Source organism: Exophiala viscosa, assembly GCF_022695815.1.
Source record: "Exophiala viscosa unplaced genomic scaffold EDD37scaffold_11, whole genome shotgun sequence".
Classification (NCBI taxonomy): domain Eukaryota; kingdom Fungi; phylum Ascomycota; class Eurotiomycetes; order Chaetothyriales; family Herpotrichiellaceae; genus Exophiala; species Exophiala viscosa.
The window spans coordinates 324,789-342,377 of record NW_026944363.1 but is presented as its reverse complement, the minus strand read 5'-3'; the positions used below and the strand labels follow the sequence as shown (position 1 = coordinate 342,377).

Here is a 17,589-nt window from a genome sequence, read left to right as displayed (position 1 = left end):
CTTCAGCCGAGGGATAAGGCGCGAAGGGAGCCTGTCGCCATCCTCACCGCCATCTCGTCTGCAGGGACTGCATCGAATTTTCCTGCATCGAAGATCGACTGACAATCGTTCTAGAAGACTGTTGCATCTCGCTAACGCAAGTAACGCTACCATTCTGTTGGTCTGATTCTCATCCTCCCGCTGCCAAAAGGTGTCATCCTGTCATCCATAGGATATTATTGCCAGCACTCCGTCGACGGCCCATATCAATCCCGGCATTCCGCTCTCAGCTTCACCCACCTCTCCCCATACCTTTCCCCAGATCATCTCTTAACCCCGGCAATGATATGTCGGCCCGCATATGATGGTCATGGAAAGCTCATTGCGAGATATTCTACACGCGACTGAACCAACATATGAATCATCTACTTTACATACAGGGCATTTGCCAAAACCTGATGACGGATCCCTGGTGCCACATGAGGGACAGCATGGTCCCACTGATTCGCGAAAACGGCCTGCTACGCGGATAAAGTCGTCTTATCCGCGGAAAAGAGCAATACAGGCATGCCAGAAATGTCGTGTGAGAAGGACGAAATGCAATAATGAACGTCCAGCTTGTTCTTCTTGTTTGTCCATTGGTGCGGAGTGTACTTACACTGAAGGAGACCATTCAACGCAAGTATGCCCGGATGTGTCCTTCGTGGACTACAGTTGAGCTAACCCCGGGTAGCTTCGATTCGGCCAGTCTTGCCATTCTTGACAAGTTGAATACCATCGAGGAGCTCCTGAAGAGCACCAATGAACGCAGGTCGGCCACTGTCACGCCAGGCAGCGCCGACGGTGATGCTCGAGGCACATTGTCCCGGCTGAAGTCCTTGAATTCGCCCAGCCTGGAGAGAGCGAAGGGCACAGCCCCTTTTCACATGAACATCGAGGGAGTCCTTTCCTGGTCTGTCTTTGACGATCTGAGTCCGAACTTAGATCTCAAAGGTCTACTCAATTCTACTAGTCATGTACTGCCGAATCTGTCAGTAGGTACCGAGATTGACGAGCAGATTGGCGAGGAAACCCTCGTTGCACGATTTATGAACAATGTTTTCATTTACAACCCCGTTCTTGAGGAGGCAAAGATCCATCGGTACATGCGGGATGCACGATTTAATGGTATCGGCTGGGATGCGCAGTCCTGTCTCTTAGTAAGAGCCCTGACTTGAAATTGGTTGGAACACCCTGACTTTGCCCCAGTTGTTGATATACGCCCACGGGTCTATTGTTGGTCCCTTCGACGGTGGGCACCAGCCGGACGCAGCATCATTCCGTTCGACGCCTCAATTCAAGCAAGCTGAATCGTTCTTTTTGGCTGCACAGAAGCGAATGGGCCCTTTACTTTGCAGAACAGGTGTTCTGGAAGCACAATGCTTCTTCCTAGCCGGAGTTTATCTCATGGCTACATTGCGTCCTATGGAGGCCTGGAAGATGTTTGTACAGGCTCTTGCCTGCTGTCAAGCATTCTACACCGAAAAGGAGTCTCCCAATACGGAAAATGAAGGCGAGCAGCGGCTACGAGAGAGCATATATTGGACGTGCTTCAAGTCTGAACTGTAAGTGTGCTCACTCATTGGCATTTCGGGACAAAGTACGTTCTGATCCGAGTCTTAGTGAACTTCGTCTGGAATTAAATGTGTCTGAGACATCGGTATGGGACCTGACATATCCCGCCTTTTTCCCTTCGCCACCTGATGGTCTACGGTCTCAACGAGAAATCGTCTGGTACTTTTATCTTGCCGAGATCGCACTTCGGCGCCTTGGTAACAGAATCCTAAATTATATCTACGATACCAAAATCAAAGCCGCGAACTCATTGGCAGACATGGCCGATTCGACACTGGGTTTCGAACAGCAAGCCGCAGACTGGTTGAGATCGCTCCCACAAGCCCTCGACCTGGACTCCCCGTCCGTCGGCGAAGAAGGCGAATTGCACCACTCGCTCAAATTCATCCTGAAGGGACATTTACTCGATTGCTATGAGATGATGTACTGGCCTTTCATTGTCGTCGCCGTGAATTACGACACGCCGGACCCTGAAGATTCTGGGAATGCAAGTGCAACCATCACGAAAGTCATGCTCGACTCATTCATACAAAAGGCGTTGGCCGTATGTGTTGAAAGGATCGAGAAGAATGAGCAGGGTTTTTACTATCGGCATCACGGGACGTGGTTGATGTTGAGGAGTTGTACGAGAAGTGCGTTCGTCTTGCTTGCTGCGGCGAGGTTGGAGAAATTGACGACCTTGATGCCGGAGCGGTGGAGGTTAGCTGTGGAAAAGGTGTTGGACATGTTGAGGTTTTGGAGACGGGAGAGTAGAGATGTTGAGGACAGGCTGAGACTTGTCGAGACGTTGCTTGAAGGGGTGACGTATAACGGGCATGGGACGAGATGAGGAGCAGACATAAAACAAAGGAGGTCGTCATCGGCATGATTTTATCAGCTGCTGGAAGTCAAAGCGCTTTGACTAGGATACATAGTACCACCGCAAACATGCATACCACTACATCACGCTTCGAGAATATGTTCGTCAGTCATGACGCCCAGCCTCTTATGCTGGACTCGCTCGTATTTCTCCTTCGTCCTGCTCAACCTCATCTACCTTTCATGATTTCCAATCATCGTCCGTAAACGCTGACGAACCGGGCCTCGATATACTGAATACCTTCTGCTCGATAGTAGTCGGCCTCCGCATACAGTAGATTCGTGACGTTAGTGTCGAAGACAATATTTTGGGGCGTCGTGAGGTTATAGGCTGGCCAATGGACAGAAGTAGCTATCGAACGTCGCCCTTAAGTTAGCATCATTCCGACATATCAGAGAAGTGACTTCTAGAAGCCAGAAGGGAAGGACACATACCATTACTTCCATTCGGATCGTTCTCAGCGATGAAGCTCACCCAGAATCGAGACATGATGGTAGCGAGATCGTCATAAGTCGGTGGTTCGTTCGCAAGTGGATCGACAGCGACAGAAGTGTTGTAGCCTCCACCTTGTAAGTTGTGGAATACGAAGACGACTTCCTCGAAGTGTGTAGCTCCAGTTGTCGGTCCTGCCCCGTTGACAAGAACATTGAAATGATAACTCCAACTGCTAACATTGTTCGACGCCCAGACTTGCGATGTAAGTCTGCGGGGAGCGTGCATGATCAGATCACCTGCGTACGAGCACTCACGCTTATACTGTGCACCTAGGAAGGCTTCAGGGCCTGTTGGTCGACCTGGTAGTGTCGCTGGGATGCCAATGGCAGGGATATCGGGGTAAAGGGCTGCGATGGTTTGTGCTGTAGTGCTATTCGGACCTGCCGACATGACGTTTAACAGGAATTGCTGAGTCGTGTTGATTCCCTTGGTGCCAAACGCGGTCCCTTCATCGAAATTGGTCCCGTGAAGGATGGGGACTTTGACGAATTTGCCGGTGAGGAGTTGTTGCGTACCAGATTCCGTGAGGAGATCGTTGTCAATCTGAGCGCCCCATGCTGGAACCTGGGCGGTGACGCTGCTGTTGAGAACAGTGCTTAACGTCTCGATCGGTAGGCTCCGGAGACATGCGAGTGTATCTGATGCGGAGCTACAGTTGGTTGCCTTGGTGATGTTATTGTAGTATATATCCCAAGTCGAGGCGTTGAGATACCGGGAGGCCCCGACTGGAGCACCGCTCTCCATGATCCCAGCACGGAATAGCTTGTCGTCCCGACCACCGTACGCAGTGAGATGGACGCCAACTGAGCTCGCTCCAGCGCTTTCTCCCCATATTGTGACCTTCGTTGGGTCACCTCCAAAAGCCCCGATATTCTCTTGCAGCCATTGCAGACCCATTCGTTGATCACGGTAACCCAGATTTGTGGCGCCGGCTTTGAGGATCTCCGTGCCGAATATGAAGCCGAACGCTTGTAGACGGTAATTTATGCTAACTCCGATGAAAGGTTGACCCATCTCAACAGACTGCTGGACGATGTAGCTCAGATTGTACCGTGGATCCAGGCTGCCTCCATTGTAGCCTCCACCTCCATAGATCCAGACGCCAATTGGTAATTTGTCATTAGGACCTGTGCCACTCGGTCGAATGACGTTGAGCGTCAAGCAGTCCTCACTGACCGGGTTTCCAAGGACCCACGTGTCGCTGCCATAGCCATAGCATTCGTAGGAGTACTGAGTTGCATTCTTGGTGGCGTTCCAAGTCGAGTTCAGCGGCATGGGAATATTAAACCGGAGGTCACCCACAGGCGGTTGGGCAAATGGGATCCCGAGGAACAGATCTTGATCGTAAGTAGGATTGTGCAAGCCATAGTAGCTGCCATTCTTGACACTGACAGTAGGTGCACCACTTTGGCGTGGAACCAGGGCTCCACTTACGCCAGTTGAGAGGATGAATGCTCCCAGCAAGCCTAGATATTTGCACGGTAGTTGTGGCATTCTTGTAGCTGCTTCGATCAGTGTACTAAGTGAAAAAGGACTTCAAGGACAAGCAGGGCGGGGGAATGACAGCTTAAGAGCTGTATATTGTACTACATCTCCTCTTGTGCTCACCTTGTTCATCATCGTCAACATGCAACACGCTTTCGCACGGATAGCGTGCCGAACGAGGAGCAGCGGTCAAATGCCGATTTTCGTGGACTGGACGACTTCTCAAGACGTCTTCCCCTGCGGAGGACGTTGTGGACCCATCATAGACGAGAACTTCATGATGAGGTGCGGGGATATCGCTACCTTTGGCAGGAGATCTGTGCATGTGATGAGGTCGAGAGGAGAAGTAGGAGAGGAGGTTTGAATAAAAAGAGTCATTTGTTTGTGGAGATTGCGGAGATGCGGAGGTCTTTGAGTTGCCGTGATCGACGCCATTACTAATGCCAGGCTATCTCAGATCATTGTCACTATCATACAGACATACCGGTCAGTGTCTGATCCCCAGCCACAGGTCTCATGCAGGACTGGGTTGATGTCAGAAGGAAAATGACTGAGACCAGCTGAACTGGAGGAAACAGCAGGAAACAGCACAATGCACTCTTCACCGCCTGAGTGACATTATGTACACCTAACCATCTTGAAAATGATGAACTAGACACTGAATCATGGCTTCTGGAGGCCCAAGAGTTCTATTTGGACCCGTTGACCTGGCCAGCCTCATCTTGCTTCTTCACCGCCGTCAACGATGGCATACCAATCTTCTCAATCGCCTTCCCATCTACCCAACTATCGACCTTATCAGGGTAAAAGCACAACAAGCCCGCAATCAGCGCGCTCTCAAGCGTAGGATTGGCATACCACCAAACCACATCCTTATACTCCTTGCCATTGACCACCGCATGATAGTAACTCGCTTCACCTTTGTAAGGACATCCCGTATGCGTCTCGCTCTCCTTGAGATACTCCCAATTCACCGCCGTGCGAGGCAAATACCACCTCCCAGGGAGATTGGTCTCCCAAAGTGAAAAGACACCGCCCTCGTCCCCCGTATCCGCTAGAACCACGCCGTCGATCTCGACACGTACTTTCCGGCCAGTCGGCAGGATATCGACACGGTGGTAGGGATCCTTCGGGTGATACAGGACTTGCGCCTGCTCCTCGTACAAAGCGTCGAGGGCTTTGAAGTCGATCTTGACTAGGCCGGCTAATTCGGATTTGGCTGTCTCTGAGACCAGTAAAGTCGAGACGGATTTGTCACCGACGACCAAATGTGAGATCGACGCATCATCGCTGGACTTGGACTTGTCTTGTTCGAACTTGGCGGTCGACGAAAAGTCGGACTTTGGAATCCAGTAGTGAGGGAAATACTTGTGCTCCCAGACTAGTTTGGCCTCTGTCGTGTCGAAGATGTACTTGCCGTTCAAGACCCCGCGGACTCGTTTAGGCGTCGAGACAATTTTGACTGGAAAGTCCTGGCTCCCGACCTTGGAAGCGAGGTCCTCAAGGCTGCCAACGCAGTAAACGATTTAGCTGGAATAATTGATACTCCACGGGACAGCTGGACTTACCTGGACATGCTGCGTGTCGTGACCTTAACTATGGCTCTTGCCGGGGAAATGTGACCACGAGTAAGTCGGAATCGTGGGATTACTCTGAACGCCAGAGTGCAATTGCTTCGAGTCTAGATTGATATAGGTTACAGGAGTCGAGTTCGATGGCAGTGAAGGTTGATAATTATATAAGGCCTAATCCACGAGTCGGAGCGGAAGCACGCAATATCATGCCGACATGACGGCCCTATTAGTCAGATTCGAGCACATGCACTACTACCTGCATCTCTTAGAGGCAACATTTATGTACCTCAGCTCATAGTCCATACATGTTAGTCAGGGCGATCCAATGAGCATGGAAGTTGATCACTCATACTGAACAAGGCCCTTAACAGCAATAGGTGATTCATTCTTACTAATGCATGAATGTCATCAAAGTGGTCGGAGGACACGGCCAACGATGCATCGTGTATGGATGCAACCAAACTTCCTATTCAGTCCAACGCATGTTCACCGTCGGAGCCAGACTTTGCGCCTCCATCATTACTACAACCTAACCTCTGATGTGGGTTCGTTCCAGCAGCCACTCGACGAGGAGTCCAATGTCTTCAGTGGCGGTAAGAATCCGTACAATCTGATCGGACGAAGCAACAGAAGGATGCAAACCCTTGAGATCATTGACCTCAATTATACCGTCACGGCAGATGTTCACAGACAAGAACAGAAACGCGCCCTGCCGACTTGTGGCAGGCTTCCCCTGAAATGGGGCGAAAACGTCAAGTCGTGCTTTTGAGATATCGGAAAACACATCTAGGCTCACATCCACCGGTAAGACATCGTCATTGTCTGTTTTGCTGCCGTTCGTGCCAACAATAGTGTCAAGTGTGACCCCTATGACTTTGGCGTTGCTGCGTTTGGAAGGCCGCCCCGACTTGTTGGTTACTGGAGGCTGTTTTTGACGAGCGGTGGGTAGTTGATGGCTTGGTTCTATCTCTCCATAGTTGACCAGACTGCGCAGAAGGCTCCAGACCAGAGCGTATTGCCGTAATATGGGAATGGCGGCGGCAAAATGTCTCGGATGATTGAAGCTGAGTTGTGTCACTGGGTAGCACCATAGAGCAGCAGCATGTTGAGCTGAGTGTAGGGCGTAAGAATGTCGACGATACCGCAGTGGATCGCCCTCCATGGGTGCTGGCAGACACCGAAGCCAACGCTCTTCAGACACAGTCTTAGCACCACCCACCTTCGAGGCGTTAAAGTGTTCTTGTAGGATCATCTGGGAGGTAATAGCCAGCTCCTGATTCATCTCGAACATCGCCATCTCCACATTAAGGGTGGCTGCCACATTGATAGGAACGTATACTGTGGGCGACAAAGAACAAGCAAAGTGCATGTTGAGGACATTGGAAGATATTTCGCCTGTTCTCTCCATGGCCGGCTCGTCCGAACCTGCCTTCTCGAACTCATTTGCATCGTTTGCAGGGTCTTTCCAGTCAGGCTGCGGTGTTTCATTCGAAGCATCTCCCTCCGCTTGAATATTTTCGATGAGAACACGGTCTGAAATCCATTCTTTTGTTAATACTGTTGAAGGGGTCCCTGGATCGCAGAAGAATCTGGCAGTATGCATCTGCTCACCACCCGGGGGACCAACGGCCTCCTGTTGCATGGCTTGCCCGCCAACCCAGTAGTCAACGGACAACCCTAGGCGTTGTTCCTGGTCGAGGGCCGGTCTGCCAATGGCACCTCGTCTGAGCCGTTGTTGGACTGATCGACCATTGAATCTCTCTTTTTCTGCGGTCCAGATTTTCTGAAAGGCGTTGTACAGACTGTTTATGGCTTGGAAGCAGGGAACACCGCCCTCGATGCGGTCCAATTGACTTAGATATTGCAAGTTCGACTGAAATGTGTCCAGACCCTTCCATTGCGGAATGCCCTTAACAGTAATGGAGGGTTCAAGATTTTGCTTGAGGATATCTGTTCCTTGTTCCAGCAGTTGAGGCTCCTCACTGTCGGGTGCGTTGAGCTTGAGACTGACATCCTTGACGTGGTCTCTGTCAATGGAATCGAACATGACTTCAAGCTCGACAGCGATGCCAGCGATTGTGAGGTTATCATCGTCCCAGGCCGTGTCAAACCCGTGTAGTTGTGCTGTTCTTTCTACACCCTCCCGTGTAACTCCGTAACCAGAGACCCGACTCTTGAGTGTGTCTGCGACCAACTGTAGCCTATGTAATCGCTCCATCTCGGGATTGACCGAAGTAGCAGAAGGACGAACAGAATTTCCCGGGAGATTTGTGGTAATGCCCAGTCCATCAGCACCACTCGGTAAGGGTGTCAGTCCCGTCGGGCCTATTGAAGCCATGAGAGCAGCAGCGGGGGAATTTAGGGCGAGGAGTTCGTCATGTATTGCGACCGCCGCCAGAGGGGTGGAGGACGGTTGGGAGGAGACACTGACATGGTGCCCGTGCCCCTGCGCGGATGCCGGAGTTTTGACCGCAGGAGACTTGTAGGCAAGAGGTCGGCTGGCATTACCTGATGTCCCCGGCCGTGGGGACGCCATCAGTCTGCTCGGAGTGGGATGAGGTTTGGGAGTCGAAATCGCCTGCGATCTGGGAGTTGTAGCCATGATTGATGAGCCTTCACGTCGCACCAAACGCGGTTGCACATTTTACGGTTCACAGCGCGTCACTGGTGGAGTCGGGGCGGTGGCGGCAGCAGCAGCAGCTACCAAAGTGTCAGTGTTCACAGTCATCAAATCCTCTGGTATCAACATGTCCAAAATCGAAGTCACAATGCATTGCACAAAGTGATGACTTCTTCTTCGAAGCCGAAGAACTCAATACGAAGATGAATTACTAGAGGGGAAACTCAACCGACTCTGGTTGACGCGCTGTTCAGCCTTGCAGGTTTGGCCTTTTACACTACACGCCTCACCTCACGAAGATGCAGATTGGATTCAGGCGAAGGATTGTTCTCTTCAGCACACATAAACCATCGTGAGTCTCTTAATATTTGGCCGATGGAGCACCTCCCCAGACCACTCCTGTTATTTGATAAGTCCACCCCCGACCTTGTCTTCCCGTGTCGTTGTGATCCAGACCTCTGCGATGACGGACCTTTGGAAACATATCCTGAAAGAAGAGGATTCAGTCTCAATTACTGGGATGACATCATGAAGTTTGCCAACATCTTGAAGCTGGCTGATGGCTCCAAGCCCGATGTTGAACAGAGCACGACTTTGATGCAAGAATGGCTCTTCTTCGGCCTGCTTCGTGCTATGCACAGGAGTTACGGCACCGAGTTCAAGGGCAGTGATTACATCGCCGTTGTCCATGGCAACCGAGTGTTGACCCTGAAAAGGCTCCCAGAACACGTGCAAACATGGTATGAGTTGGAAGGAGAGCGTCCCAGAGCCATTCGGAAACGACACTTCCATGAAATAGAAGCACATCTTATACGTGCTTTGCGGTTCCTGAGCAACAACTTCACTGAAGATAACGCTGGCAGTCGTGGCCCCACTGGGCCTTGGTACGTCGTTCCGGTTGTGTCTCAAGTAGTTCTGGAGTCGAATCTCGAAATCTTGCTTCTGGTCCTGACTGAAGCCATGGAACACATCACTCAGGCAATTCTTTTCCAGGAACGCAGAGTTAACTACGATCCTGCCTCGGCATGTGTATGTTTTTCTACAAATGCCCTTGTCGAACGCCTTGCCTGGTGTCCTAGCGAGCTGAACCTTTTGAGGCTCACATTTGACAACAGCTCATTCTACTTCGCTAGCCTGCTGAAGCGAACCACAAACAAAGCTTCGCATGCTAAATGTACCTCAAACAAATGCCTGGCGTTTGAGTTGAAGCAGTCTGATTACCAACCAGGCCATCTTAGAGGATGTGACGGCTGCCGCGCCATCTCGATCAATTCAGCTGAATTGCGACAAATCTTGGAATCCAATGATGAGAGTGCTTACCCCCGCGTGAAGATAACCATCACAGATGACGACGAGATCAATCTGTCTATGACGAATACGGGCAGCTACATCGCTATATCACATGTGTGGTCAGATGGGCTTGGACATCCTCCTGGGGTAAATTCGCTGCCTGCATGCCAAGTTAGGCGCCTAAAATCTCTTGTCATGGAAGCGGGATTGGAGCAATCGCCAATCTGGATCGACTCCTTGTGCGTCCCTTGCGATAGTGGGCTAGCCAAGAGGAATGCGCTGGGCCGGATGGCCAAAGTCTACACTAACGCAAAGAATGTGTTTGTGCTCGATTCTGATCTGGTTTCCATCCCATCATCATGCTGCAACGAGGAGCTGTTGCTGCGAATTGCTTTGTCAAAGTGGATGCGAAGGCTGTGGACTCTCGAGGAGGGCGTGGTCGGCCGGTCAAACCTGCTGTTTCGGTTCCAAGACCGGGCAATCCCCTTGCCGGCCGTGAATGCGTCCTTCACTGACAACGTCTCGATCAATTGTATGACACTGATGCTGCAGTATTTGCCTGCAAAAACAGACATTGTGTCTGTCATTACTGCACTCCACTTCCGTTCAACGACCCGGAATGGCGACGAGCCTCTCTGCATTGGCTATATACTAGGTCTAGACGTATCGTATATTGTCAGCATCGAGGTCTTCGACAAACGTATGCTGGAGTTATACTGCCTGCTAACCAAGAAAGACCCAAGCTTTCCCTTTCAATTCTTGTTCACTGACGAAGGAAAACTGAACTACTCACCATTCAGATGGGCACCTAGATCTCTGCTGAATCTCGAAGCTCACGATATCTTCTACATACAATGCATGGTAGATGCCTCACAGTACCAGATCAAAGCGACGCAGACGGATCGCGGGCTGCGATGTCAAGGCAATTTCTCATCTTGCTTGTTGGCATTTGAGGAGGCGCTAACATCAAAAAATGCATGATTCTCAGAATGGACGCCGTATCGTATGTGGTCTGCCCTGTCAGGAAGACGGATAAATGCCGTTCACATGGGAGATTCTGGGAAGGCTCGAGCGCAGAATGTGGCCTCCACGCGAGTCCAGATGATGACTCGACGGAGATCTGGAAATCGCAATACGATTACCGGCCTACGGGGCACTGGGGACTTATTCATCCCGGGGCTGGTAGTCCTGGCTACGGAGTGATGGTGGCAATAAAAGAGGCAACACCTGAGGTCATCTACGCATCAATGGTAGGGCAAGTGCACATGTACGAAATCCAGACATTCGCATTCGACCGTGATCAGCGGTCTAAACCAAGAGTTTTGGGGTCAGCTTGGCGTGCCCATGCTAGACGAAGACGAAGTGCGGCTTGAGCAAGAGCGTCAAGAACGCGCGATCTTTGACCCAAGGCACTACAGCTACGTGGATTGCTGGATGAGGCTCGAGACTGGTTCAATTGAGTGGTGCATCGGCTGAGGGGCTTAGTCAGTATTGAAAGACATTCAGATGAAGCAAGAAAGGACATATACAAGGCTGAGGATTATTCAGGGGGCGAGCCGTAAGGCTGAACATGACATAAGCGGACATCATCAACAAAGACGTCATGCATTTTATTTATTTCTAGCTTCATGTCTTCCGTTCAATAAGTTCATCCGCGAATGTCCAGCAATGAGGATATCACAGCCTTCATAGAAGCTGCTGGTCTGCACACTACTTCCTGCCGTCATGAATATACGTACAAATACAAGACTCCTGCGCCAAGTACCGCGTCTCCGGCTTCAACTTCGACCTGTTTCAACCCTCAGCAATAGTCCACACATCGTAAGTCCACATTCTCGCTTTGACAGCCAGCCTCTAACAGCATTTGCAACAGTATGCTTTCAAAGATCCCAATGCTCCATCCTCGTACATCCTCACTTTCCTGTCCAATGAACCTCCTATTCCATCAATAGCCATTGGCTCAACAACTAAACTACCACCAACACCAGCTTCCTTCCAAGAGAACCCCAAATTCCTGCCCATACTACAATCCGTCATAGCCGAAAATGCTCATGCCGACCCTTTCGTCCAGTCGCAGGCTGCAGTAATGATATCATCCGCTGGCGCGTCTTTCTTCCAAGCAATGCGCAGGCAGCAGACAGGTTCTTTTGGCGCGAGCGATCAAGGTGGCTACGGTAGTGCTGGACGAGGTGGCTGGGTGCACGTCTTCGATCAACGACGTATGCCTGAATATGGCCGCATCCCAGACCCGGAGGATATCTTCGGGAGTGTCGAGGTCGATGGTCAGGGACAGTTCGTCGATAGCCATGGTCGATACGAAGCAAGTGGCACATATCGCATCGTTACGAATGATGGGATTCTCGGTCTATCTGATTTCTTGAGACAGAAGTTGGTGGAGAGACTCAAACTACAAGAAGCAGCCGAGCGACATAAAAAGTGATGGTCACCAAGAGCTGGCTGGTGCGCATGACGGCCCACTCCAGCCCGAAGCCTGACTTTGGCACAAGACTTCCTGGACTTTCGGAGATGACGCTACGATTCACCGCGTCCAAAGGTACCGCGATACAAGATTTCTGCATGGTCAGATGTTGCTCCAAGGAAGAAATCGAGGACACCTAAAAATGTCGCTTAGGTCTCTCACTTACCTCCGCTGGACAGCATGATGAATGGCTACGTCGTGCCGGATATCATCACCAATATTTTGTGTTTGCACCTTCCGACCACAAAGACCCGGCCAAGGTCCAGAGATCGATACTTGAACATCGACGAGGTTGAATATCATACAATCGGCACCGATGTTCCTCGAGAGGTATCGTGAAGATGCGCCATGAACGGCTCATCGACAGCACCCCGAGGCGAGAGTCAATTTCTTCTGCAATCCCTGGTGTCTGTGCACTCCGGATCCTTGCAGGGCTATTCGTATGTCCGTCGACGAAATTTTGGGCCACAAGAGTCACTCTTCCAAATCTGCCACCCTGTATACCTACACGCCAAGAACATTATTCTTGCGGAGGTTCTTCCGAGACACGCCAGAGTGAGATGAGACTCACTTTCCACGGATTTCGCGAGTTGTTGGGCGGGGGAAGGGAAAAGGGGAACAGGACATTGCTGCCTCTTGGAGCGCGTAAATCGATTGTAACATTTGCGTGTATGATTTCGACACCAATCGAAAGCGAAAGACTTGTTCAGTGTCCAAGTGTTGAGAATTTCGGGGCACAAGGTCAGCCATTGCGAGAAGGAGTGTATCAATTCTTCCTCCTTTTCAGGCTATGCGCATGGCCAACAAACACTATCTGAGGGTTGACAACGAGACATATATTGCGGGGACCTCCAAATTCGCAAAGATGGTCTAGAAGTGCTTGGGCCAATGGCCCTGGATCGATCCCACGTCAATATCTGCTGATCTCAATGCAGGGGCCACTGTTGCTGACCTCAATCCCAACCTACCACACAGTTCAGGCTCTTATGTCCAATTTAAACTTAACGTTAACCTTATCACTTTGGCTTTCTGCTTGGTCCATGTGTTCTCGGTGCACGTCAGCCTCCGCTATGAATATGGGATTATCGCATTTGAGACCATTCTGCTGCCTGGGGTAAGCCCGTTCATTATCCGTGGCGTCTTTCACCTTGGCGAGTTCAAGATTTCGGCCATCAATAGAGATGACCTCGACGGCGACACTACGAGGAATTCGCTTGAAGTACAGCCTCAAAAGCATAAGCCAATATTGCCAAACTCGGCAGCATCAAATACTCACAAATTCAACGAAACTTCACTCTTTTGTTTACCTTGACCTTTGAAGTCAAACGCGAGTATGCTCTTGCACACACACAACGCTGGTGGCCATTTGTGCCCCAAACAGCCAAACCAAAAGCCAAAAATGATCCGAGATTGAGGTGCTCTGAGCGTGCCCAAAAAGTGCGCGCAAACTCGTTCCAAGCTTTTAGGAAGCTCTCTGTCATATGATATTACACACTTCATCCTGGTGAGGCCCGAGATTTGCGCAACAGTAACAACGCATCAATACGCCCACAACGATGGACAGCATGGACCTGGCACCACTTACATATAGGTCGTTCATGGCCTTGGCTAATACTACCAACACAACTCACCCTCCGTCAACTAACCATAGCCATTCCCTCGGCCACCATGCAGACAAAAGCATGGGTATGCTTGCTTGGTGCTCTGGTCGAAGCAGCCAGAGCTCACTCGTGGCCTTTGACGACCATCACACCTTGTCCATCGGCACCAGCACTGGAGCTCGAACCTATTACCGTCACTTCTCAATACCAAGCGGTTTCTACATGTGAGCCGAGCTCGACCTGTCATCGCTCTCGTTGCACGACGATATATCCTCTGCGGACGTACGAATATGTGTCAACCGTTATCCCTTGTCCATACGAGTCGTCTTCTGTCTCAACCGTGACTCGTACTGAACAATCAGTCCTGGTCTCTCGGGCCACAACGACCATCACGAGTACCAGTCTATCAACGAGCATAACTGTCGTCGAAGGCACCCCCACAATTTCGCTTGTTCCGCAAAGAGATTACACTACAGTGTCTAAGGAATGGTCAGCACCATACAACAGTCTTGGACCCCTCGCAATTGCTGGCTACTCTGGAAGTGGTCTTTGTGCCGAGTGTGATTTCTCTCAGACGTTGGAGGTGATTGAATGTATCAACAGCAGTCAGGATCCAATCCAGTGCAGGCGCGGACAGGAAACTTGGATCATCAAAGCACCACCAACCTCATCGGCCGCTGTGGCTCACTGCTCACTTGCAACAGCAGTCCCAAGTGCGGGCGTATATACATTCGCGTTTCCCCAGATTTGCGAAGCCTTTACGCTACAAGCTCCTGCTCAAACAGTGACCATCACAGTTGGTGATAACGAACATGCGAGTATTGCTATCAGCACCATACAAGCCACGACGACAGTCTTTCCTGCGCAGCAGTGGACGGCGTTTGCTACACGGTCGTGCAGTGGACCAACCACATTCAACTTCCAGGTCGATGTCACGAAAACTATCACTTACCAGTGGCCGCAGATCACATTGCAGGATAGCTCGTAAGTGTTTGCCATGCTCTCTTGTACAAACGTTTCTTTTCTCAATGTTTCTTTCTACACACTCATTTCATGGCTAACCGCGCTCCAGGTCCAGCAACATTCCGGAACCCGTCGACTGGAGTGATTGGGAAACTACGACAGCAGCCAGCACTGGCAGTACGGCAGTGACGCACACAACGTTGCCGGTTACTTCGTCAGCGTCCGTCCAACCAGCCAGCGGGACCACCAGCAGTGGTGCTTCGACGACAAGTGTCACGTTCTCGGTCCTTTCTAGTACAACCAGCCTTTCTTCGAGCTCTACTACCACTGTCCTGGTTAGTTCAACGGGCTCTACGTCTTCCACTTCTTCACCAACTTTCACTGCTGTAAGCACATCGGAATTCAGTACTACTCTTTCCTCCACGCCAATTGTGACCACCTCAACTGTGACGACGTCAGGCGTCACCACGGCTTCGGACACGAGCACCGCTTCAGGCACCGCGACCTCCAGCTCTGTCACCACCAGTCTAGTTGGAAGCACGACTAGTACATCGTTTGCCTCGAGCAGCCAGGTCACCACGACTTCCACACCGACCACGGCAACTTCCACTACAACCCTCACTAGCACCACCAGTACTACGAGCGTCTCTCCCACCGGATTTGTCCTTCGAATAACGACTTCTTCTAGCTTGCGCCGTCGGGGCTTGCAGTATTTGGGGTTCGACGCGAATAACAATGGCAAGGTTGTGACGGACGCTGATTCTGCGGCAATATTCTTTGAGGGTGATGGAAGCACACTTCTCTCCGACGAAATGTACCTCGGCACGGAAGTCGCGCAAGAAGCCCCTGTGAAGCGTGTCTCGACTGTGCCTGCAGGATTCCACGAGTGGAGCTTTTCGGGAGGACTAGCCCAGTTGCAAGGTGCAGCCGGTTTCTGCTTGGAAGACGATGATCTCGTAAATGCCATTGTTTCGAACAGTACTTGTAGCAACGCCATCTATCTGATCCAGACTGGTAAGTTGATCCCGAAAAGCAGTTTGCAAGCTCTGACTCATACTTGCAGCTTCGCCAGTGACAAGTTCGACTACCACTGCCACTTCGTCAACGTTCAGTTCGACCACTACTGCGGTGGACACGACTACTTCCGCAAGCCTAGATACAACGACAACAACAACGAGCGGGACTTCATCGGCCTCGGGCACACTGAGCACAACAACCATCGGAACATTGACAACGACGACTAGCTTCTCCAGTTCGTCTTCTACTTCAACGACATCTTTCGCATTGAGTACAACGACTGCTTCGGTAATCAGCTCAACAAGCTTTACCACTGAACCCACTTCAAGCACCACTCAGAGTGGATTTTCCTCCACGGCGATAACAACTGAGACAACTACATCAGGTACAACAAATGCCACGACAACCAGCTCAACAATCACGCCGACTAGCAGCACAATCATCACTACCACTACCTCACCAACGTCGATGAATACCACCACCACTACCTCGACAAGCGTAGGCAATAGTACGACCAGCACCACCTTTACCATGACAACAGTAACAAACAGTACGAGTAGCACTATCACTTCCTTCACAACAGCAACCAGCAATACAACAATTACCACCAGCACTCCGACAACGGCAATCAACAGTACGACCACAGGGTATGTCAACTCGACAAGTGCAGCCTCAGAGACCACCACAGGCACTACCACAACTACAACCACCACAACAACGACCGGGTCGAGCGCGAGCCCGCAATTACCATCTCCCACGTACGTCTACGACCCCGATGTGAGCGGAGACGCCGATGATGCCTACTACGTGCAAAGTATTGGCGTAGACGTAGCTCTATACGGCTATCTCAGTGACACCCTCTACATTTCCTCCAACGGGGTAAGTTCTGATCCTGCTGCTGAGCCTGCTTGGGTGATTATGCTCTGCTGACACTCATTTGCGACAGTTCATCAGTCTTCCCAACGGCAGTAACAACTACGACGACCAAAGCTTACCGACCGAGGGGATGACCGACTATGCAGCCGTAACGTTCTGGACTGACTTGGTGATGCTGGCGGATCACGGTCACGGCATTTGGTGGTCCTATGTCGATGGCATCGTTTATGTCGAACAAATCGCTACAGTCTATAACTCGGACGAGCTTTATCATTTCCAGAGCAGATTCGATACCGCGACGCCGGACTTTGTGACCTACCGATACTATGAAATGGGCACTGCCGTTGGCAATGTCGTCGGCGTGCAGGAGACCACCTCGTGTAAGTACCCCGTATCATGCGTACAACCTCAGGGGCATAGGACGAATCGAGTGCTAACATGCGTTGAATAGCTGGTTACACTTATGGTCAGGACGTTGACCCAAGCGACGGTTGGGTCATCGAGTGTGACACGACTACGGCACCAGGCTCGTGTGGACTTATAGAGGAATAAATTGACGCAGGTGAAGCATGCTCAGCACGCAAGTTGAGAGGATGTTATTTTCGTATCGTGTATTATCATATATTGGAAAGAGGTCCGTCGGTAGTGCTTGATGTGTTGTTTTTGAGCGTGTATAGACTGTTCGCTATGGATTCAAAACCGGGTTTCTGCTATAGGTCCGTATCAGGCGAAGTCAT

At 50.9% G+C, this 17,589-nt stretch overlaps 7 protein-coding genes across 7 annotated transcripts; 4 read left to right on the top strand and 3 right to left on the bottom strand.

Annotated features, from left to right (window-relative positions):
- Nucleotides 1–166: 166 nt before the first annotated feature.
- On the top strand, nucleotides 167–2,626 carry EDD37DRAFT_136498 (uncharacterized protein). Its single transcript, XM_062809494.1, has 4 exons — nucleotides 167–657; nucleotides 713–1,178; nucleotides 1,228–1,583; nucleotides 1,642–2,626. Exons 1-4 carry the CDS (start codon nucleotides 341–343, stop codon nucleotides 2,420–2,422), a joined length of 1,920 nt encoding a protein of 639 aa, XP_062666765.1. The 5' UTR covers nucleotides 167–340; the 3' UTR covers nucleotides 2,423–2,626.
- EDD37DRAFT_595103 (triacylglycerol lipase) lies at nucleotides 2,501–4,758 on the bottom strand. The gene is made up of 2 exons (XM_062814568.1): nucleotides 2,887–4,758; nucleotides 2,501–2,803 (listed from the first exon to the last, which is right to left on the bottom strand). Exons 1-2 carry the CDS (start codon nucleotides 4,439–4,441, stop codon nucleotides 2,646–2,648), a joined length of 1,713 nt encoding a protein of 570 aa, XP_062666764.1. The 5' UTR covers nucleotides 4,442–4,758; the 3' UTR covers nucleotides 2,501–2,645.
- A 135-nt stretch (nucleotides 4,759–4,893) lies between these two features.
- EDD37DRAFT_639191 (uncharacterized protein) lies at nucleotides 4,894–6,187 on the bottom strand. The gene is made up of 2 exons (XM_062817149.1): nucleotides 6,001–6,187; nucleotides 4,894–5,938 (listed from the first exon to the last, which is right to left on the bottom strand). Exons 1-2 carry the CDS (start codon nucleotides 6,006–6,008, stop codon nucleotides 5,122–5,124), a joined length of 825 nt encoding a protein of 274 aa, XP_062666763.1. The 5' UTR covers nucleotides 6,009–6,187; the 3' UTR covers nucleotides 4,894–5,121.
- EDD37DRAFT_639190 (mediator of RNA polymerase II transcription subunit 1-domain-containing protein) lies at nucleotides 6,172–8,782 on the bottom strand. The gene has a single exon (XM_062817148.1). It carries the CDS (start codon nucleotides 8,606–8,608, stop codon nucleotides 6,536–6,538), a length of 2,073 nt encoding a protein of 690 aa, XP_062666762.1. The 5' UTR covers nucleotides 8,609–8,782; the 3' UTR covers nucleotides 6,172–6,535.
- Nucleotides 8,783–9,001: 219 nt separating this feature from the next.
- EDD37DRAFT_612334 (uncharacterized protein) lies at nucleotides 9,002–10,897 on the top strand (the record flags this gene model as incomplete). Its single annotated transcript, XM_062815350.1, has 1 exon — nucleotides 9,002–10,897. One exon carries the CDS (start codon nucleotides 9,002–9,004, stop codon nucleotides 10,895–10,897), a length of 1,896 nt encoding a protein of 631 aa, XP_062666761.1.
- Nucleotides 10,898–11,641: 744 nt separating this feature from the next.
- Nucleotides 11,642–12,356, top strand: EDD37DRAFT_612333 (uncharacterized protein; the record flags this gene model as incomplete). The annotated part of the gene is made up of 2 exons (XM_062815349.1): nucleotides 11,642–11,737; nucleotides 11,790–12,356. 2 exons carry the CDS (start codon nucleotides 11,642–11,644, stop codon nucleotides 12,354–12,356), a joined length of 663 nt encoding a protein of 220 aa, XP_062666760.1.
- Nucleotides 12,357–13,848: 1,492 nt separating this feature from the next.
- On the top strand, nucleotides 13,849–16,878 carry EDD37DRAFT_136406 (uncharacterized protein). Its single transcript, XM_062809492.1, has 4 exons — nucleotides 13,849–14,980; nucleotides 15,069–15,973; nucleotides 16,023–16,474; nucleotides 16,537–16,878. Exons 1-4 carry the CDS (start codon nucleotides 14,064–14,066, stop codon nucleotides 16,771–16,773), a joined length of 2,511 nt encoding a protein of 836 aa, XP_062666759.1. The 5' UTR covers nucleotides 13,849–14,063; the 3' UTR covers nucleotides 16,774–16,878.
- The last annotated feature ends 711 nt before the right edge of the window (nucleotides 16,879–17,589 follow it).

Coding starts and splice junctions, on each gene's coding strand:
- EDD37DRAFT_595103 (XM_062814568.1), bottom strand. CDS start 4,441: ATGCCACAACTACCGTGCAAATATCTAGGCTTGCTGGGAGCATTCATC. Junction 2,804..2,886: donor CGATCCGAATGGAAGTAATG/GTATGTGTCCTT, acceptor GACGTTCGATAG/CTACTTCTGTCCATTGGCCA.
- EDD37DRAFT_136498 (XM_062809494.1), top strand. CDS start 341: ATGATGGTCATGGAAAGCTCATTGCGAGATATTCTACACGCGACTGAA. Junction 1,179..1,227: donor ATGCGCAGTCCTGTCTCTTA/GTAAGAGCCCTG, acceptor ACTTTGCCCCAG/TTGTTGATATACGCCCACGG. Junction 1,584..1,641: donor ACGTGCTTCAAGTCTGAACT/GTAAGTGTGCTC, acceptor TCCGAGTCTTAG/TGAACTTCGTCTGGAATTAA.
- EDD37DRAFT_136406 (XM_062809492.1), top strand. CDS start 14,064: ATGCAGACAAAAGCATGGGTATGCTTGCTTGGTGCTCTGGTCGAAGCA. Junction 14,981..15,068: donor ATCACATTGCAGGATAGCTC/GTAAGTGTTTGC, acceptor ACCGCGCTCCAG/GTCCAGCAACATTCCGGAAC. Junction 16,475..16,536: donor CCACCACTACCTCGACAAGC/GTAGGCAATAGT, acceptor CAGTACGAGTAG/CACTATCACTTCCTTCACAA.
- EDD37DRAFT_639190 (XM_062817148.1), bottom strand. CDS start 8,608: ATGGCTACAACTCCCAGATCGCAGGCGATTTCGACTCCCAAACCTCAT.